Here is a 23,240-nt window from a genome sequence, read left to right on the forward strand (position 1 = left end):
TTTCTCAATGCATTTTACTTAGAACGAGGTCACCTAGTAAGACCCATGTGGTGAATGTGCACCCAGGCGGGGCATGAGGGTCCTTGGAAAGCACCGCAGGGAGGGCGACACCGCAAACTGCTTCCCACGCGACCCCGGGGAGAACCCGGGCAGCACTGCGCTCGGTGAGCACGGGAAGCGTCTGGCACCCAGGCAACCTCCTGCTTCCGCGGGTCTGGCAGGGCGAGGGGCGGAGTGGGCAGGATCTTCAGATCAAAGGAGACCGATGCTTGCCCAGAGCATCCAGCATAGGAGCCGGAATCGAGGTGACCCCGGATTTTCCCAGAGTGTCTGTTACCTTTCCCTCTCAGAACTCCGAGAGCCAACGCTAAGGGGCACCAGAGGCTCAGACTGCGGCGGCGACTCGCAGGCACCCAGCTCGCCCGCGGCTGCGGAGGATCTCGGAGAAGCCCACCCGGGAAGGGGGCTGGGCGCAGGCAGCGGGGGCAGGGGAGGGTCGGAGTCGCTCCAGAGGGTCCAGATCCGAGGAGGAGCCCTCGGAGACGCGGACGGTGCACGCGGAGGGCAGGGCTAGGCAGTGACCCCGGGTGGCGCAGGGCTTACTGTTTCTTCCTAAGACTCTATAAGGCCACTTCTAATCGTTTACTTTAGAATAGGAAAACATGGACAAATCGGTGGCTGTCACCCGGGCAGCTACACTGTCGATGCAGGTGCACAGGCAGGCGCGCGCGCGCCATTCTCCCGTGTCACACAGCAGGACGGAATAACTGCACGCACTGGGAGCGATGGATCTCGGGGTCCGGGATCCGAGACGTATTCAGAGACCAAATGTCACCTCATCCCTCCTCTAGCCAATTCGAGCTTCCTCCGCGGACCCCCACCTTCCATCCGAAGTGGCTGGGTCCTTAGTTGAGAGGACTCTTCCCAGACCCTCGCCCCAGTAGAGACCTGTGCCCGGGCGCCTGCCACTCGGACGCTTCCCGGAGCCAGAGCGTGCGGGCGGCGTGGCCGCGAGGAGCCTCCCCGGCCACGCCGTCCGCAGTCTGACTTTTATTTTTCTCTCCAGAGATTAAAACAAAATATCGTGGACAGGGGGACGGAAAGGAAAGAGCAGGCGCCTGAGCCCGGGGAGCCGGGCGGGGGACCCTGGGCACCGCGGCCCCGCCGCCGCCCGCCCCCGCGCGCCTTCGCCCTCCTCCCGGGCCGAGCCGGCGCCACTGCGCCAGGATGGAGCGAGCTCGGCGCGGGAGGAGATGACGCAAAAGCCAGCGCTCCCCCCAAAAAAGTGTTTCTCCAGGACGAAGATGGCGGCAACTTAGCCCGGGGACTGAAGATGACTGTGGCTCTCGGGAGGCCCAGCCCAGGCGATTCGGCCCGGAGCTCCGCGGGAGGCGGCGTCAGCAGTCGGAGCCCCGGCGGCGGCGCCCGCGGGCGGCCCTGCGGCAGCGGCGGCGGCGGCAGCACTTAGAGCGCGGGGTGGGGGGTGGGGGGGAGGGAGCGCCCCGCCGGAGGCAGCCCAGGCTCCGGACTCTGGGAGAGCCAGCGCGGAGCAGGAGCGGGAGGCGGAGGAGAAGAAGAAGGAGAAGGAAAGGAAGGAGGAGGAAGAGGAGGAGAAGAAGAGGAGGAGGAGGAGGAGGAAGGGAGGCGCTCCGGGCGCCGTCAGTGGGCAGCGGAGGCGCGGCATGCCCCTGGCAGGGGAGAGCGGGCTGGGCTCCGCGGGGCCATGGGGACCCGCGCGCTGACAATGCCTGGGTGACCGGAGCCGCGCCAGCCACCCCGTCACCTCTACCATCGCCCCCTGCACCCAGCCTCGCCACCGGCCACCAGCACCAGCCTCCTCCGTCTCTCTCTCTCTCTCTCCTCTCTCTCTCTCTCTCTCTCTCCATTATTGTTTCCCACTCTACAGAGGATGGGGTCGGCTGATGATTAGGTCGGAAGCAAGTCAGACCTTCCTTCAAACCTGGTAATATTTATGTAGGCAAAAGAGACAGAGAGATAAAAGAGAGGGAGAGAGGGAGAGAGAGAGAGAGAGGAGAGAGGGAGAGGGGGAGAGAGAGAAAGAGAGAGAGAGGAGAGAGAAGAAACGGGAGGAGGGGATAAGGAAATTAAACCCTTTAAGTCAATGCATATTGTGGTGACACCGGCACAGGCGCCCTCACGGTGGAGTCGGCCAGGGCTGTGCGTTCCCAAAATATGACCAGGGGTGCTTGGATGTGTCGGCAGTATGACGACGGCTTAAAAATCTGGTTGGCAGCACCCCGAGAGAACGAGAAACCGTTCATCGATTCCGAGAGGGCTCAGAAATGGCGACTGTCTCTGGCATCTCTCTTGTTTTTCACAGTCCTGCTCTCTGATCACTTGTGGTTCTGCGCCGAGGCCAAGCTGACCCGGGCCCGGGACAAGGAGCACCAGCAGCAGCAGCGGCAGCAGCAGCAGCAGCAGCAGCAGAGGCAGCGGCAGCAGCAGCAGCAGCAGCGGCGGCAGCAGGAGCCCTCCTGGCCCGCGCTCCTGGCGAGCATGGGGGAGTCCTCGCCTGCCGCCCAGGCACACAGACTCCTCTCCGCCTCCTCGTCCCCCACCCTGCCCCCCTCCCCGGGAGACGGCGGCGGCGGCGGCGGCAAGGGCAACCGAGGCAAAGACGACCGGGGCAAGGCTCTTTTTCTAGGAAACTCTGCCAAGCCCGTGTGGCGCCTGGAGACTTGTTACCCCCAGGGCGCGTCCTCGGGCCAGTGCTTCACGGTGGAGAATGCGGACGCGGTGTGCGCCAGGAACTGGAGTCGGGGGGCGGCCGGGGGGGACGGGCAGGAGGTGAGGAGCAAGCATCCCACTCCGCTCTGGAACTTGTCGGATTTTTACCTTTCGTTTTGTAATTCCTACACACTTTGGGAGTTGTTCTCGGGGTTGTCCAGTCCCAACACTTTGAACTGCAGTCTGGATGTGGTGCTCAAGGAAGGCGGCGAGATGACCACTTGCAGGCAGTGCGTCGAGGCTTACCAGGACTATGACCACCATGCTCAGGAGAAATACGAAGAGTTTGAAAGCGTGCTCCACAAATATTTACAGTCGGAGGAGTACTCGGTGAAATCCTGTCCTGAAGACTGTAAGGTAGGAACCTTCGGGGCTTTCCCCCTTTCCTGCACTTTCCTATCTCTATTGGCTCGGTTGGGGTGCCTTCTCGAGTTTATTGTTATTATTTTTTTGAGCTCTGGTTTTGTTACTTTGTGTTTTCTGCTGATATTGAGAGCTTGGCTTGCTGTTTGAGTTGAGAATACCTGGTGGATTGCTGGTGGACTGACTAAAGCCTTCTTCTGGGAGTCCTTGGAAGATCAGGGAAGTCCCCGGTTATCTGAGATAATAAAGCTGGCGCTTTAACTGTTTCGTACATCCATGCAGTTGGCTCAAACTCTGTTACATCTTTTTAAAAATGGAAGTTGAAAAAGTCTTGTCAGGAAGATAGCAAAGAGACTACACACTGATGCTCACAGGTAAAGTCAGAAGAGTTAGAGACAGGCATGTGTGGTTTGCAATATAGATCTGCACCCAGGAACGCTCTCATAGTGACATCATTAAGTTGGCTGAACAAGAGAAAGTGGTTGTAGTTGTTTGAGTAGTTAAAAAAAAAATTCCTGTTTTTACAGGGGTAGTTCTGGTCAGAAAGTCTGGGGGCCTACCTGAGGATATTTACTTTTTTTAAGTTTCCTGTTTCCTCTTGGACATTTGTATAATTATTGATCTGGGACTCACTATGAATGAAAAGTTGCAATTAGGTGTCTAGTGATTGATTAGCAATAGGCTATTTATCAGACACCCTATGTAATTAGCTTGATTTTCAGTATGCTTTCCGGAAGTATTAAATGGCAAAACGTTGATGCTATAGTTAAAATTTACTGAAATATTTAATAGTCTGTATTATATTTAAGCTCTTCTTGTTCAATGTAATAAAGAATATAAGCCTTGCTGATGGGCAAATGGGAAGCCTGCGCAAGTTTCTTAAGAATTGGTCTATGCAAATGCAACCATAGGTGCAGGTTTTAATAGAAGTGTCTCTGTCCGTGGTGCTGAAACGATATTTAACCAAGAACTGTATTGAAGATGAAGATACTGCAGTGACCTTTCGTAGGGAAGATGTAATGACAGAATCTCTATAAGCCTTAGTATTTTGTTCCAAGGGCAATTTCTTACACAACACAATAAACTGGTACTGCTTTTCAAAGGAAATAATACACCACATTCTCTCTCTTTCTCTCTCCTACTTTCCCAATCCTATATACAAACAGAACAACTGTCCCTCTGTCTCACTTGCGTTCTGCTGGGAAAATGAAGTCAAGGGTGGTATAGATCAAATAATTCTGTGACTTTTTGATAAAAGAACTGGACTAAGGGATGCTTATTTTAAATGAACACAGTTGAAAGGCCATATTTTACTTTGGGTGGATTAGTTGTGCTTTTGACAATTAAATTAAACTCAAACTGACCTTGCCTTATTATTCTTTAAGACCAGAAACACAGCTCTCTGAAAATAGTAAGTCTGAATTTACAACATTAATTTAGAGTGGTACTTCACTAGACAAGTGTATCTTAAACTTTTCTATCTAGCTTTTTAACCACATCAGTTTAACTTACGCCTGGGAATAAAACTTTAATGGTAGAAGTTAATAATGAATAACTACTGCAATTATTGCATAGTTATTTATTTTGACAAGATATGTTGCATTGAAATTGTAAAGAAAAGGAAACTCTATGTCTACTAATTCTACTGCTAATAAAAAGATTGCAGAGGTTTCAGTATAGTTGTGTTTAAGAGTGGTACCCTGTAACAATTATATTTGCCTCCTTCCCTGCATGTGAACCCTAATTTCTGATCATTTTCATTTGTACAACTCAACTCAGTATTTAAAAGATAGTCTGTATTGACAATAGACTGCAGCATATTTTCAAATAAGCATGCCAAATATATCTTAGTTTAAATGTTCAAGTAAATATACTGAAAAGTTTTCTTTCCCCTTAACCTAAATTACATCTCAACTGTATATTTACATCATTGACACCATCATAGCGATAAAGTATAGTGTAAGTTAACTCATTTATAACGCTATTGCCTACTTCTGGATTATGTTTTTATGTGAAGTAGAAATTAACTGTATGCACAAAAAAGCACATTATAAAAACCTTAATTTCTTTAAAAACGTATTCTTCACATTGATAAGTAAATGCAGACACTTGATTTCTTGTCACCACAATGGAGAATTAATTACATGTTATGTCTTGCAGACATTTATTGGTTGTGCAGTGTTTTTTTTTGTTGTGGTTTCTTGTAAACTTGACATATTTATTCCATAATAGCTGTTGTCAAAATTACAGGTGCAGATTTAAAGTGTAGTGTTCTTGGTTTAAGATTCACAAATCAATTGATTATATGTAGAAAGGTAGTAGAAGCATAGTTTCTTATTTAACATGTAATTACTCTTTGATTCTGAAACAGCTACAAACACATTCACATATAAACTGTAATACATGACTTAAAATGTTTTTGTCCTCGAAAGATGTGCCTGAGTTTCTTTCCAAATACTTTTACTTATTTCAGATGGGCTTATGCCTATGAAATGACTATCATTAGGAGCCTTCTTCAAGATAGAAGTTCTATGCAAAATTTTTCCTTTCTGAAGACATCTGCAAAGTCATAGGCTACATTAAAAGTAAATGTATTATATTTATGTAATTGGTAATATTTTCCTTAAAAATTAATTTTAATGTATAACTTATACATATATTTATTAAGATTGTAGAGAAAAGAATACATAAAATCATGTAGGCACCACAAATTATTGGGATTCATATTTTAGAAAAACGATATTAACTTTATTATACTCATTTATAATTAAATGAGTAATGCAATGATTTCTAAATTTTAGAGTTAGGATGAATTATTACTTTCCAGTTATATATTCTCCCCTCATTCAAAATTGCTACATTTCATATAAAACAAGAATAAATTAAATTTCATTTTGATTTAAATTGTTTAAAAGGCTTTTTGACCAATTATTTTGAAGAAACCCCTTAGAATAGATCTAATAGAATTATAGTGTCTCGAATTTATAGTAATTGCTGCTCAAGCATAGATTGGATGTACTTCTGTATTGCAACGTATCATAGAAAAAATGTGCACTCAGTAATATTTCTAAATATTCTGATAAATGTAAATATATGCATTTATCTGGGAAATTATTTATGGGTAAATAAGGAACACAAGATGTTGACTATATCATTAATACTATAGCATTTTGCTGCATTACATAGAGTAGCAAATATTACAGTAGTAATTTTCACTTGTAGTTTACAGTATTATTTAAAACAATGTTTTCGATATGTAATAAAAAACTGACAAAGCTACCAAAATTTTTAAATTGTTCGACAATGTTAAAAAATGAAATATTCTAAGTTACAAAAGTACAAATATTTATTATAAACATGCTTGATTTTTACTTAAATACAGATTTTCTCTTATACATGCCATTCTTTAGTTCCTGATAATTCTTGCAAATAAATATAAAAGTGAGGAATTTATGGGACATAAACTTTCATTTTACAGACAAATTTCTATAGTTATTGATAGCTTTATTTAGTTACTATTCCCTCAAACCGTTGGTCAATGTAAGTGGGTTTGAGATTAGATTGCAAAATAAATCATTGTGCCGTCTATACTTTAGTTCTCTCAGTATAAATTGTAATTTTTGTTCTCTCAAGAATGTATGAATGCTCACATTTTTGTTTTACAATCTTATATTAAAGCAGATTATATTGCTTATTTTTATTTAACAGACACTGACCAAAAGGATACCTTGCAAGTATTAGGCATGTATAGCAGAGTTCTCTCATTTGTATCACCCACAAACATTACCCAACTAATTTGAGAACATAGAGTTTGGTTTACATAACGTACAATTTGAAAAGAAAAAAATGCATTTCTTAAATTCTTATGTATTTTAGTGCTGCACACTGAAGATTCATAAAGAAATAGTTCTCACTCTGTCGCCCAGGCTGGAGTGCATTGGCACAATCTTGGCTCACTGCAACCTCTGCCTCCCTGGTGCAAACCATTCTCCTGCTTCAGCTTCTCGAGTAGCTGGGACTACAGTTGTGCGCTACCACACTTTGGATAATTTTTTGTATTTTTCACAGAGACGGTGTTTCATCGTATCAACCAGGATGGTCTCGATCTCCTGACCTCGTGATCTGCCCGCCTTGGCCTCCCAAAGTGCTGGGATTACAGGTGTGAGCCACAGCGCCTGGCCAAGAAATAGTTTTTTAAGAAGAAATGAAATATCTTACAAATTTTTTCACTTAAATTTTGAACGAAAAATATATTTCTCTTGACTAAGTGCTATTGTATTATCATGTCACTCTTCAGAAGTGTGGAGTACACATCTATAAATAGAAACTTTTAATATTCTATCACTTTATTTACAAATAATTTTTATAGTGGAATTCCTTCTCTACAAGGTCAGTCTGACCATGCAGATGACTACTGAAAAATTTTTTTTATTGATACCTAATAGTTACATGCATTTTTATTTCTTTAACCATTAGTAAAGCTATTTATGAGATTGAGAATATCATAATCATTTTAGTTTATGGCTTACGTTTTTTATTTTCTTGCTTCGTGTACAGCTATTGATTTATGATTTGCGTTTTATTTTTATAGAAAGATATCCAAAATTATATCTTATTATTAGATGTTTGTTTTCTCACAGACCGTGGAATACATATTTTTAGTTTGAACTTGTAATTGGGTCAAACTAGTGGCTACATAGGTATGATCACAAAGTTTAAATAATTGCTATTATATATTGTTCTTAACCTCTTTTATTAGATGAAGTTAGTGTCTGCATATACATGGTGAATTAAAGTATTAACAAAGGAAATCAAGCAATGCTCTCATTCTCGCTCTCCTCCACATGTAAATCATAATTCATTAACATATATTTTTACCAGATTTAATGTACAAGAACAAATTTATGGATAACTGTTTCAAACAAAAGACTATTTTGATTTGAAAGATGTGAACTGTTGCTTTAATTTTATTTCTCAATTTTCTTTTAAAATATTTATCCCTGTGTTGATCTCACAATGACTAAGCAGCAACTATTTTGTTGTTTCTATTGATTTACATTGCAAATATATTTTTTTCAGTGAACATATACTCTAGATTAGTGGTCTTTGGGGTCACAGTGGAACATCCTGGAAAGCTTTGAGGGCACTAAGGTCAGGGCATCCCCAATCCTAAGAGATTCTGATTTTATCGTCCTGCTGGTGTCATGGGTCTGGGCTCTGTCAAAGTTTCCCTGGTGATTCTGATGTGCAGCCAAGGTTGGGAACCACCATTCTGGTTCACAGTGACAATTGATATGGAATGACTTTCAGCTCCTGTGTCTCAGTAGTACATAATAATTCCATTAGCTCAACTGATGAAAGTAGAACTCAGATATTTTTAAAAAGTGGTAATGGCAGTAAGACGTAGCCCAAGGGCAGGGAACAAATTTCTATTGATGAGACTGAGGAAGTGCATGAGAAGTGACCTAACTGGGTTTCAGGGTTAGGGAATGTGCCAGAAGGGATCATGGAGAGAAGGAGGTAGATGTGTGGAGGGCCAGAGTTTTGACTACTTAAGGTTGTGTCAGGCGACTGTGGATTTTCTATATTTTAGCCAAGGTTGTAATTTCAGTTATCTTTTTTATTTTTTAAGTTTAATTCATGAGATACTATATAAAGTTAAATTTAAATTTTATCTAATAAGAAATCAAGCATCATTGTAATCTGCATAGTTGAATTTCATCAATGTGATGCTCTAATTTACTCTGAATCTTTTTTTCCTTTTTTTTTTTGAGATGGAGTTTTGTTCTGTTATCCAGGCTGGAGTGCAGTGGCATAATCTCAGCTCACTGCAACCTCCGCCTCCTGAGTTCAAGCAATTCTCCTGCCTCAGCCTCCCAAGTAGGTGGGATTACAGTAGCTGCGATTATAGCCTGCCACCATGCCCAGCTAATTTTTGTATTTTTGTAGAGATGGTGTTCACCATGTTGGCCGGGCTGGTCTCGAACTCCTGACCTCAAATGAGCCACCTGCCTTGACCTTCTAAACTGCTGGGATTACAGGCGTGAGCCACCGCACCCGGCCTACTCTGATTCTTTAATACTGGAAATGAGAGATGGTTAACATGAGTCCTTTCTTGTCAACAAATTGTTAATAACTTACAGACATATCATACTGGAATGCATGAAAATATTTAATTATTGGGTAGTTTTTAAAAAATTCTTGGGCTTTTAAGGTGTTAAAATATGGTAGTTGATTTTCCCCACTTGAGGTTTTCTTTTTACATTGAGTCATTTACAAACAAAATTTATAGAAGCTATCTCAGATGGTTAAAGATCCTGCAAAAGATAGATGTTTAATACCTGTTTAAATACCATTATTGATCTTAGCAGTAGAACATGTGTGATGGGTGAATGCAGTAATCATTTCTTTGGAAATACATGGGGATTTTGTATGTCAGCCGCTTAAGGAAAATGAGTTCCATCAACATTGTGAAATAGATGACTTAGCCTCTTCACCTCTTTGTCAATGTGCCTTCTTTCCATAGCTGGGTCCTCTCCTGCCATTTGTTAGCTGCATTTCCAGAGCCTGTGTACCATGGGAAACTCAAAATTCAGAATTCTTTCTTTTCTTCTCTGTACCTTCACCTCCATCAAAAAAGATTGATTTCTTTCTTATTGAGCTGTCACTGACTTTGTTTATTTGAATAGAAAACTGAACTAAGATGTTAAATAGATGATCATGACGAAGTATTAGCTCCTACAGAAAATGACTTAAATCACCCAGAAATTTAAGCCCTAGAACAATCTTTAATAGCAGGTAACAAGCTTCAGAATTTATTAGATGTCAGAAACTATTCTAATTTGTTTAATCATCACATCAACTTTATGAGGTAAGTATTATTACAAATTTTACAGATGGGGAACGTGAGGACATAAAGTTAACTATCCCAAGGTCAAACAGATGAGTTATTTATTTATTTATTTATTTATTTTGAGACAGAGTCTCGCTCTGTTGCCCAGGCTGGAGTGCATTGGCACAATCTCGGCTCACTGCAACCTCCGTCTCCCAGTTCAAGTGATTTTTATGCCTCAGCCCACTGAGTAGCTGGGACTGCAGATGTGCCTCACCACACATGGCTAATTTTTGTATTTTTGATAGAGATGGAGTTTCCAAATGTTGGCCAGGTCTTGAACTCTCCACCTCAGGTGATGCTGCCGCCTCGGCTTTCCAAAGTGCTGGGATTACAGGCCTGAGCCACTGCACCCAGCCAAGATGGATAATTTAAATATTAGGTTCATTTCATCACTGTAAGTGTTTTCTTTTTCCTTTTGATTAGAAATATTTACAAACATCCCAAAGAATTAAGAGATTATTATAATAAACCTACATATAACTGTCTCATAAATTTAACAGTTATTAAGAATTTTGCCATATTTGCTCCTTCTATTTAGTTTTAATTTATCATTAAAAACATTTGTCAGATGATATAGAAAAAAGAAGAGAGAAATGTGAAAATTCTGGGCAACTAGGATGGATGACCACATTTATCATTGTCAAAGGCTTAGGTAACCTGAATATGAATGAATAGTGTGAAGATCAGAAGAACGCTTAGGTTTCTGATTTCACGTTTAGAGCTGAGTAGAGAAAGGATGAGTGTAAGGTTTTGGTGGGAGGGAAGTAAACTTTGGAGATCAATGATAATTTCTACGAATTCATAAATTTCAGTATGGCAGAGTCTGTTAGTCTGGTTGGATTGTTGTGACAAAATACCACATACTGGATGGCTTAAACCACAGATACATATTTTCTCACAGATCCAGAGGCTTCAAGTTCATGATCAAAGTGCAGAGAAATTTGGTGTCTGGGGAGGGCTCTCTTCCTGGCTTTCAGATGGCCACCTTCTTACCAAGTCCTCATGTGGGGTTTCCTCTGTGCATGTGTAGTGAGAGAGCAGTAAGTTGGGATAGAATGAAGTGATGGCACAGAGATCAATTCAAAAGTTGCTGCCTTTCTTAGGAGTAATAGGATGGTCTTCTAAATCAGTACTCTTCAGAACTTCGTGTGACGATGGAAATGCTTTATTTTCTGTCCTGTCCAATGTGGTAACCACTGGCCACATGTGGTTATTGAGCACTTGAAATGTGGCTGGGGTAAATGAAGAGCTAAAAATTTAATTTTATTTAATTGCAATTAGTCCAAGTTTAAATAGCTCCATGGGGCTAGTGGCTATGATGTTGGACAGAAAATTCTAAATGACTACAGTGGCCGTGGAAGTGGAGAAGAAAGGCCACATTCAGGAAGCTTTTTTGAGTTCACATTTACAGTATTTAGTAACCAATTTTATTTAGAGGGAGAATATGAAGTAAGTTTTGTAAAGTGTGAAACTGGAGATATATTTGTGACATTTTAAAAATTATATTAATTTTAACTCAATTGTATCTTCTGGGATACATGTGCAGAACATACAGGTTTGTTACATTGGTAGACATGTGCCATGGTGGTCTGCTGCATCCATCAACCCATCACCTAGGTATTAAGCCCCATTTAATAAGATAGGAAATAAAGGAGGAAGAACAAGTTGAGACTGGTGAAAAAAGGGAGTTCATTTTTGAAGATAATGATAGCAGGAGCTGTCCAGTAGATGGTATGCCACCTGGGCAGGGAGCTTGAGTGCGAAGTCCACTCTCCACTTGTCGATTTGATCTGGAAGCTGTGGGCCGAGATTAGATGACTTAACCAAAACACGTGATGTGAAGAGAATGCCAAAGATAAATCCTGAGGAAAAGCAACAGTTAAGGGAAGGGTTTGGCAGAAAATGGACCAGGGAAAGACACAGAGAAGGAAAAAGGAATGACGGTGAGAATGAGAACAAGACATAGGAGTGGGAAGGGTGGGATTGAGAGAGAGAAAAAGAGAGCAGGGAGAAGGAGAAGGATGGAATCATGAGACTGTGATGATCTGAAAGCCTAGGTAAGGATTTTAAGCCAGATACAGAATCAGTGTCCAACATTGCAGAGAGGACATGTGGGATGAAGCCTAGAAATAGGTCACTGAATTTGACAAGTAAGTGTTGGTCACTTTACAAGAGTAGTTTTAACAGAATGGTAGGAAGAGATGTCAAAATGTGATGGATTAAGGAATGAGCTGGAGATAGGAAATAAAGACTAGTCCAAACCTCTCCTCACTAAGTTTGGCACTGAAACAGAAAGAGAACAGAATAAGTGGGAAGATGGATGTGAGTTTACAGAAATAAATGATGTATGATGGAATAAACTTTAGAATATGTGTAACCTTTGATCTAAGATCCAGATGGGGGTATGTGATTGAAAGAATATTAAGGAAAAATTAACGATGGCAACAGATGGAAAAGAAGAGCTGATGGGTTCTTTTTTTGCTTTTCTGTTCTGCCTTGGGGAGGAGGAGAGGTTGTGTCTTGTACATGCTGCTGTACATCTAAGAACCTTTATTTTCTTGTTTATATTTTAAACAGGAACAATGATTTACTTCCTGAATTTCTGAAAATAAATACATAGTGAACTTGAATATGTTTAAATGAAGTAGAAAACTCATTTTCAAATGATATAAAATAATTATTGGCTTTAAATATGGAATCAGCAACAATTACGTAGTATGTATTACTATAAATTAGTTTCCATCAGAAGGTGTTGCCCTGAGATATAATGGCAAATTTCTATAACCAACTGAATTAAATATGGCTAGCTCTTTCTTGGTTTCCTGAGAAATATTAGTATGTGTAATAGAAAATTATAAAGATAGAAATTAGTTTTAACCCTAACAGGAAAGCATAGTAAAATAGTTTAAAGAATGATTGAGGATAGACTGGTTCAACTTCCAGTTTCACCATTTATCAGTCATATGACATTGCTCAAGTTACTTAAAATAAGGATGTGAATACCTCTCTTATACCAATGGTCAGGGGGAAGAAATTAAGAGACTCCTGAGCATATGAAAATACCTGGCCTAGGGCTTGATTATGCCCAATAAATGGTAGCAATTCATTAAAACCCATGGGAAACATCAATAAAATTAATATAGTCCTCACTTGAGATCTCATATAAATTTTCTGTAGAGAAGACTCATTTACAAGACTTTTATAAACAGACTTTGCATATTGTGTGGTAAAATCCTCTGATTTATTGCATCTACATTTATTGTGCTTCTCTAGAAGGTGACTCTAAATTATTGAACAACTCTAGAGTAAAATGGAAAACACAAGTTCAGTTGGAGTAAAAATGTTTCATTCCTAAGGCTGGAATTTTTTTCTCTATTTTAATTTAGAGATTAACACGTGCTACATTTTAGATTGACCAGATCCTGGTAGGTGTGTAACCAAAGGCCTTGAGCACTTTGGTTCATAGCCTTTTTGAGAGGGCAAGTGGAGGAACCATTGTAGTGATCTTCCATCTCCTGTAAACCTGTGGGTAGAATGGTCTTGGGAAACGTTTTGTGTTATGTCATCTTTCAGGCATTGGAAAGCCATGTGTCTCCAGATTCCACTGTAGAAGGTGTGAACTTTGTCCTGCATCCTAGATTTTCAGCTTGGTATTCTGTTATGTTTGGTTGTCTCTGTTGTTCTCTACTCCACTCAGCATTTATCCACTCAGCCATAGTTAGTGTTTTTATTGATTGAGGAGTGAGATGAAGTGGGTAGCAGATACCCTTGATGTTGAACTAGAGCTACCAGACAAGGCAAACCTGGTAGCCATGATAGAGAAGATGGAGCAGGTTGAAGAAAAGGTTGGAAGCTGTGTTGCATGAATGGAAACAGGATTACCCTGAGAAAGAGAAGACATAGGGAGACACAGCAGTGCTCTTTTACTTGATGAAAATCATCCTGTGGAAGAAAGTCTTACTATCCAATGCTTTGTGTTGCTTTCGGGGTGAGAGTGAGGCTCTGGGTGCAGGTGTTTTGGCAAGAAGATCTCTGCTCTACATAAGGAAGAGTGTTCTATTAAAGGAATTGCTCTCCTACAAAAGGAAGGGCTGTCTGAGGAACTCGAGCACATTTCCACAGAAGATGTACAAATGGGACGGGAGCTGTCAGCCACCACCCTAGAGGGCATCTTTCCTATGGGTTGCAGGTTGGGCTACATAATTTTGAACATTCCATCCAACATCCTTTGGCATAAGATGAGGCACCCGGAAGTGACTTTGCGTGGTGAGATGGTACTTATTGCCAATAAAATTCCGTCACATTAAAAAAAAAAACCTATTTTTTTTTAGCCTAACACCTTGCTCACAGTAATAGTATCTTGCTTTTAAAAAGGAAAGCTTGCCAATTTCAACTTTAAATTATTTCTCTGATTCCTATTCATGTTATCAGTGAGAATAATTTAAGAAATAATGAATAAAGTATATATACTTACCCTAGAGTTACGAAGTGAACTAATTTCTAAGTACTTTTTTGCTCCTGCTAATATCAAGAATATATACTGTCTCATCTCTTCTGATCACAAACACATCAAGCATTATAAACTCTCAAAGAACCCTCTTGAGCAAAGCGGGACTAAACATTATGGTGGTGCTGGGAAGGACAAGTTTCATATGACCTTTCTCCATTGGTTTCACAGCACTTCTTTGCATGTAGTAATTCATGTCCACATCCAATTCTTTGGGGACATTATCGAAAGGACTGAAGTCACTGTATACAAATTCTTTCTCTTGCCCAGGTGCAGTGGCTCATGCCTGTAATCCCAGCACTTTGGGAGGCTAAGGCAGGAGGATCGCTTGAGTTCAGGAGTTGGAAATCAGCTTGGGCAAGATAGTGAGACTCTGTCTCTACAAGAAATTTTTAAAAAATTAGCCGGGCATGCTGGTGTATACCTGTGGTCCCAGCTACACAGGAAGTCACTTGAAACCATGAGGTTGAGGCTACAATGAGCAGTATTCATGCAACTGTACTCCAGCCTGGACAATAGAGCAAGAACCTGTCTAAAAAAAAAAAAAAAATTCTTGTTCTCAGGCAATTCCACTTATTCAAAAAACAAGTTCTGTCATGATGATGTTATCATCCGTATGTTATTCATTCCCCCCAAAAATTCAACAGCATGGGCAAAATCAGTTTTCTTTAACAAAAGGGTAACTAAGACTTAAAGAGGTTAACAATGTGCAAACATTCTCATAGGTAAGTATGGCACATTCCAGAATTCAAACCCAGGAATACCTGGGCTCTTAATGTCTTGGGTTTACCTTCACTATTACCTTATACTGCTCACTGTGCCACAAGTCTTTGCCGGTGTCTGGTTGCCTTGTTGTTCCTTTGGTTTTTGTTTCAGAGGGAAGGAGGTGGAGGAGAACAGCAGGAGTGGATAAAGTATACAGTTATTTGGTACATAAAAGATAATGTAACTTGCTTTATCCAGAATGTGTGCTGTTGTGGCAGCTTGGTGTAAAGCAGGAGTGTCCAATCTTTTGGCTTCTGGGGGCCACATTGGAAGAAGAATTGTCTTGGACCACACATAAAATACACTAACGCTAACTGATGAGCTAAAAAAGAAAATCGCAAAAATGTTTTCAGAAAGTTTATGAATTTGTGTTGGGCCACATTCAAAGCTCTCCTGGGCTGCCAGCGGCCCACAGGCCGGGGATTGGACAATCTTGGTGTAAGGAATGAGCATGGGCTTAAGAGTCAGAGAGGCCTTGATTCCCAGGGTGCTTTCACCACTTCCTGTGAAATGGGGATTGGTCCATCCAGTTTAAGGCAGCACCCAGAGAAGCAAGGGAGCAAGTGTGTGGTGAGATGCGGCTAGAGCTTCCTTTGCGTCAGTGAAACGCCTCTGCAAAGAGGTGGCCACTCCCTGCTGCGCTTCGCCAACACTCCACCGTGCCTGCTCGCTAGATGCTGAGCTGGTAGAAAAGATCCACGAGGCTAGCTGCCTAATCTCAGTGACTGGTTTCTTACCAAAAGTTGGCCTTTTCCTGGTCCAAATGTGCTGCCTCACAGACGGTTTGAAGTAGGTTTCCATATAGGGCTCTCGCTCTTTTTTTTTTTTTCTGAGACGGAGTCTTGCTCTGTCGCCAGACTGAAGAGTAGTGGCGCGATCTTGGCTCGCTCCAACCTCCTCCTCGGGGGTTCAAGGGATTCTCCTGAGTCAGCCTCCCGAGTAGCTGGGATTACAGGCGCCCGCCACCACGCCTGGTTAACTTTTTCGTACTTTTAGTAGAGACGGTGTTTCACCATGTTGGCCAGGATGGTCTCAATCTCTTGACCTCGTGATCTGCCCGCCTCAGCCTCCCAAAGTGCTGGGATTACAGGCATGAGCCACCCCCCTCCCGACCCCATGGGTAATAAATTAAACCTCAGGTATCACAGTGACGCTAGACAGCTGCGGAGTTTGGAGAGAAGCAAGTGTTTTTAAAAAGTTCAATCTGAATCTTAAATCATTTAAAATCGGGTATCTCCTGCCCGTAGGGAACGGCACACTGGTGATTTTGGATCACTAGGCAACAAGTTGCCGGGCAGGTATGCCTTCGCAGGCAATGGGCTCATGCCAAAGTCCAGATGAAATAGCAAATAGTAAAAAAAAAAAAAAAGACCACTTGAAAATGCAAGTGACCTGCTTTCTGGAGGTTTGGCCAAGTATGGCAAGTTTCACACCTGTTCTATGGGTCCTGGGAAGTTTCTAAATATACATATTGAATATTAAAAGTCACTTATGAAAAGACGAATCCTGTTACATCATTTCAGCTTTGACTATTTTTACACCGAATGTTCATTTTTATTCAGTGTGCCTGCAAATTCTAGTAAAGAGGAGAGAATTCAGCTCTGAGTGAATAAAATCCTGTCTGCAGAGTTTTGCTTCGTTGACAATAAAATGGAGTATTTGCTGTCAACTAAATTTGATTTCTCCATTAAATGAATTAACTCTTTAAGATGATTAAAATAATTGATCCAATCTTGAAGTATTTTTTAGTATTTTGTCCTTACAACTTAGTGGGTGAAACAATCCAACTATCTATATGCTATATTCATCTACAGTGAGTCAAAAGGGCTATGTTTTGACAAAATCAAACTTTACAAAAGAGAACCCAATCTATTTTTGCGTACTTTATTTAGTCTTTGATGAATACATTTCTCATATCTAAATAACTGCAAAATCTGTGGAACATTAGGAAAGTCTATTGATATTTATGTCTTAAATCTTTAATTGTACATTTAGAATTAAATGTAGTAGTTTAAAATTTAATTTGTGGTATTGCAGTATTGTGATACTAAGAACTCACATTGTTTCATAGTGAAAATTTCAGTTTTCTTAAAGCTGTGGGGTCATCTTTGATGTTCCTCAATTGTTTCATAAAAGTAGCGACTTTACAAAAGGCCGTAATTGCAGGAGTGGTTCCAATGCTTATCAGTTTTTCCTAGCTCCCTTTTTGACTGTGTCCACAAGAAAAGAAAAGTAAGACCCATAAACAACTACAATTGAGACAAATAAAAATATACAAAGATTTAAAACATTGTTTTGTCAATTAATTTTCTGGGGCTAATAATCTTTCTTGGAAATATGGTAAATCACTGATTAGGAAATGAAGCTCAGGTTTTCAATATTACACCTTACTTAGATGGATGTTAAATTTTCTCACAATATCAACTTTAGTCACATTAAATGCAAAATCTGAGCAGTGCAAATTTGCATTTCTTTTACAACTGGAGAACATTAATAATATTAAAACAATATAGCTAAAGACACTATACAGCACTCAACAATTTCCTTTTTCTCCATGTGATGACTAGAGTAGACGAATTGTAGAAAAATTAATTTACGATAGAGCTGGTTTAGGGAAAAATCATATTCACTCAAATATGACTTTTAATTAATTCATCTTAATAGCCTGACATTTGAAATGCATGGGACAAGATGAAGTGGCTGAATGGATGCTGCAGACAAGCCAGGGAAACCACAAAATGATGTTTGAGAGTTCCCGTTTCCTACCTCTGACCAATTATAATACTTTTCTTTTATCAGTGGAATGCTAGCTCCATTGTGGGTTATTTTGTATGGCCCTGAACCTGTACTTTTTCTGCTGTGTTTTTGTGATGCCATGACAACAGATAATGTACTTAATGTGGAAACTTACGAAAAATAATTTTCCAAGGGGCTTTTCAACCTGGTTCTTCTGATTTCTTCAAGTAATGGTGAAGGACCATTTTCTCAGTTGCCCATGCTTGTGAAATGAGCACATGAATCAAGACAGACCAAGATCTGTCCGTTCTGAAGAGGTCACATGCATTTCTTTGAAATGATCACAGTGACTTTGTGCAAAGGATATGATCATTGTTTGTCCAAAGTCATTAAAGGATGCTGCGTAAAGAACATTTTAATGTCTCAATTTGTGATCATTTTCTTTGGGAATGCATTTTGTCACATAAGTTTTCTGTACTACATGGAAAAAGAAACATAGTAGACCAACAAATGAATATTGCTTCTTAAAAATAGAATTTTTTTTGGCCAGGTGTGGTGGCTCAAGCCTGTAATCCCAGCACTTTGGGAGGCCGAGACGGACGGATCACGAGGTCAGGAGATCGAGACCAGCCTGGCTAACACGGTGAAACCCTGTCTCTACTAAAAAAATACAAAAAACCAGCTGGGCGAGGTAGCGGGCGCCTGTAGCCCCAGCTACTCGGGAGGCTGAGGCAGGAGGAGAATGTCGTAAACCAGGGAGGCGGAGCTTGCAGTGAGCCGAGATCCGGCCACTGCACTCCAGCCTGGGCGACAGAGCGAGATTCCGTCTCAAAAGAAAAAAAAAAAAAAAAAAGAATTTTAGTGGAAACGGCTCTTAATTAGAGTGCTGTTATTATATGGCAATGGTAATTTAGGCACTGAGATAAAAGGTGTCCCACAGTGCACCTAGTTTAACAAGGAATAAGTATTTCATCATGTGTGACTCATATATGGACATGGAAAAATGTAAGCCATTTACATATAAACACGATGCTTGTTAAAGGAAAGGAAGAAAAGAATATAATGGAAAACCTAGAAGAAAACTTGCTTTTCTTTTTCTAGGTGCACATTAATGAGAGCAAGATTAAAGGGCATGGGTGACGTGAGGTGGCTCACACCTGTAATCCCAGCACTTTGGGAGGCTGAGGCAGGAGGATCATTTGAGGCCAGGAATTCAAGTCCATCCTGGGCAACATAGTGACACCCCCCAAAATTAAAAATAAATAGCTGGGCAAATAGCTACTTGAGGGGCTGAGGTAGGAGGGTTACTTGGTCTCAGGAGGTAGAGGCTGTGGTGAGCTGTGATTGTCCTGTTGCACTCAAGCCTGCATGACAGAGTTAGAATTTGTCTCAAAAAAAAAAAAAAAGAAAGGGTCTGTAAAGCCCTTAATCCAAAAGCATTGTGCTCATAATCTGTTACTTAAAAATTCTAGTTAACTCATTTTCCTTTTCAAATTGTCTCACTTCCCACCTGTAACTGAAAATTAGATTTTACTCAGATCTTTGAAATTAAGACAGTGCTGCAATTTCAACCTGACAGTTGTTCCTTCTCCTTGCTTATGAAAGGGGTCATTGTTTCTCTTCTAAAATGTAGTAAGCTCTAAGTCAGATAATTACAAAATACTAATTTTATAAAATAGAGTGTTTGATATCTTTGTAGCTGAACAGCAGAGCCTTTTATATGGGAAATATAAATACAGTATTTGTGCATGCTTCTTTATGGCTAATTATGGGTTTGAAAAGTAATAAACAGTGATGTGACCACTCCATAGCCTGCAGTGGGGATGTGTCTCCTTAATCTGGCCACTTAAAGAAAAAAAAACTGTTCATCTGTGGACTTTTCCAGATAAGCAATTTTTAAAGCTAATGTCACTTGTTTTCCAAATTAGAAGCTATTAGCAAAATATGTCACTATTTTGTTCTGCTGCCTAGTTCATGAATTTGAAGACACTGAAAAGATTCTATAAAGTTACCATGTCAGGTAAAAAATTCAGATGACATTGAAAGAGAGAAGATTCCACTTAACAGAAAAAAGCGACTATTTGACAACACAATTCAAAGATTAATTCAACCATGGGGGTAAACTGTCAGTATTTTTCTTTACTACACACTACATGATCTTATTTAGATAACTTCCATAGGATGTGCGGAGAAGCAAGATTGCTATAACCTCTGACAAATCACCTAGCGGGTCATAGAGTTTCAAAAATTCAAATCACTCACAGCAATTTTTTTTCTTTTTCTTTTACTTTTTTTTTTTGGAGACAGAGTCTCGCTCTGTCACCCAGGCTGGAGTGCAGTACTGCAACCTTGGCTCACGGCAACCTCTGCCTCCTGGGTTCAAGTGATTCTCTTGCCTCAGCCTCCCAAGTAGCTGGGATTATAGGCACATGCCACCACTTTCAGCTAATTTTTGTATTTTTAGTAGAGACGGGGTTTCACCATGTTGGCCAGGCTGATATTGAACCTGACCTCAGGTAATCCACCCGCCTCGGCCTCCCAAAGTGCTAGGATTACAGGCATCAGCCAACGTGCCTGGCCAGCGAATGTTTTAAATATCGCTTTCCAAATATTGTTCTGTATTATTTCACATTATGAAATGAGTTAGAGTATCACCAGTAAAACAAGGAAGAAGCTATTACTGGAAGAAACTGAATCCCTAATGGTCATCATTCAGCTTTCCGTGTATATGTGTGTGTGTAAAGTCTATTACTTATAATAGAAACCAATATAAACAAGTATAGTACTGTGACTGCTTTTGTCATCTGATTTGAAAACAGTTTCATATCATCAGTCAGCAACCCAAGTACAGGGAAAATATGTGATGTAAAACATTTTTCTGTCTTTCTAAATGTGAGTGATTTAATCAAATTTTATCTTTTTATTTTAATTTGATAAATGGAGAGGCAGCAAAATTATGCCTAAGCTGGAAGCAAGATTTCTTCCTCTGGTAGGTAGTGGTAGTGAACGATTAGTACTTAGTGATAATGCCAGGTCAATTTATTTCATTCTGTGAAGTAGGCCTGATAATTATCCTGTTTTGCAGATAAGAAAACTAAGGCCTAGGGCACAGGATTCTTAACCAAGACTTTTAAACACAATTTAACATTTATTTTTTGTCGTATTACTTGGTATAAAAACAGTCCTGATTTTCAAAGATTGCATGCAAATTGTTGAAAAGGAAGAAAATAATAGATTACTAAAAGTATTAGCCTGAAGACAGTTTCTAGCAGCACATGAATAATTGACATGATAAAGCTATAGAATGAATTATATACTTATATACCACTGCCTTTGTTTCTCCTAGTAGATTTTGAGAGTACTCTTAAAGATAGGCATTGTTTCTTAATTATTTTTGTTTAATCACTTGCAAAGAAGAAAAGACAGAAAAAAGGAAAATAAAAGCTTGCGGGTGGGTGGTTATGAAACAAGGTAGCAGGCTCTTTGACACTCCTCCAACTGAGAGTGAGTAGGGCAGAAATAATGTTCTGGACCTTCCAAGGTAGGTGATAAAAGGCCATGCAGTTTTCATGCTGTTTACTGGGACAAGTATTCTTGAAGCTTTGAGCTGTGCTGTAAGGTGTTCAGTTAGCCCAAGGCCACCATACTGCTGGGAACTCCAAGCCTCGTAGAGACGCCTTGGGCAGGCTTCTTCATACTGTCTCGCTTGAGTCCAGCTTGTGTCTTCCAAGGCCGTGCACCACACATGGGGGTGAAGCTTGCAGATGAACTTACCACCCAGCCATTTAGATCACACGGACCCCTTCACATCTTCCCAACGTCTTACAAACTTCAAAGGAGAGAACTATCAATATTTTTCTTTACTACACAATCTTATTCAGTAACTTCCCTAGGATGTGCAGAGAAGCAAGGTTGTTATAGCCTCTGACAAATCACCTAGGCATAAAGTTCCAAAAATTCAAATCACTCCCAGCAAATGTTTTAAATATCACTCTCCAAACATTGTTCTGTATATATTTCACATTATGAAATGAGATAGAGTATTACCAGTAAAATGAGGAAGACGCTAAATCCCTAATGGTCGTCATTATGCTCTAATTATGCAATATCTTAATTCCTGAGCCACCAAAATTGTAGAATGCAATAAAATGGGTGTTGTTGTAAACTACATTTTGGGGTGTTTGTTACGTAGCAATAGATGAGGGAACAGTGTTCCATAATTTTTTGATGAATGATTCTCCCTTATGTGAGAGGTTCCACTGAGTAAAATTAATGAAAATTGAAACAAAAGAAACCTGTGTGGCCTGATGTATTTGACTGAATTCTTTTCCTGTCAGGTTGGTAACGCTGGTAAGTAGATTCGTGAAGCTATTTCAGAAATTGCCCCTGCCTGTTCATTTAAATCATTTAGTATCAAATATGACAGGATAGACATTTTGCACAATTTTTCATTGGAAGAGTTATGAGAAATATTATGTTTCCAAAAGGTAATTGCCTTATGGACAGGTTGTAGATACAGTTTGAGGCTGAACATGAAGTACCACCGAGAGACACAGGGGATGCTTAGGCAGTTTAGGATAGATCACTTTTTGCTTTTTTCACTGAATTATACGCATATGTGTTACTGTGTGTCCACATGCAGCAAGTAAAAAGGAAATTAACTGTCCAAATAATTAAAACATCACAATATAGCTGCTTGCATTTTGAAGGGAAAAGTAATTTTAAGGCTGTATTATTTGGGAAATTTACTTGAAATCATGTTTGGTTGCTGTTTTCAAATTAATAAACCATAGTAAACTATTCCTCTTGAAATTGAATCATTTACTCGGAATTTATAACATCAAACATTCCTTCTTAGTCAGAGTTTCTCTTGTTCTTCAGGAGAAAGAAGTTACATTTTCATGCATATATTAAAATCTTCCCCTCTTTGATCTTGTACCTACCAACCATACTTTTGAATACCGTAAAGAGTATTAGTGCAAATTTGCTCATTTGATTTGTTTGAAATATTTTGGGAACAGTTAAAGGTTAACAATTACAGAAACCACCAAAGAAAACTTTGTTATGTTATAATCAGCAACAAAAAGCATTATCTAACAGCTGGAAGTGGCAAACAACGAATTGTCCTGAAGGAAAGCACGAATTAGTTTTCTGACTGATGTAGTAGACTTTTGATTCAATAGACTGGTTGCCGTTTTTCACAGATAATTTCAAAAGTGGATTAAT

The 23,240-nt window shown here is 40.3% G+C and overlaps 1 protein-coding gene across 1 annotated transcript in view; it reads left to right on the plus strand.

The window, feature by feature from the left end:
• The first annotated feature begins 1,469 nt into the window (after nt 1-1,469).
• The window catches only part of FAM155A (family with sequence similarity 155 member A), a 703,478-nt gene continuing 681,707 nt past the window's right edge, over nt 1,470-23,240 (plus strand). The window contains exon 1 of the mRNA XM_033177299.1: nt 1,470-3,105. Within this exon, the coding sequence (XP_033033190.1) occupies nt 2,194-3,105 (912 nt within the window). The 5' untranslated portion in view covers nt 1,470-2,193. The remainder of the gene's footprint in view (nt 3,106-23,240) is intronic.

The sequence above is a fragment of the Trachypithecus francoisi genome, unplaced genomic scaffold, assembly GCF_009764315.1.
Source record: "Trachypithecus francoisi isolate TF-2019V2 unplaced genomic scaffold, Tfra_2.0 Lachesis_group18, whole genome shotgun sequence".
In the NCBI taxonomy this organism is placed as follows: Eukaryota; Metazoa; Chordata; class Mammalia; order Primates; family Cercopithecidae; genus Trachypithecus; species Trachypithecus francoisi.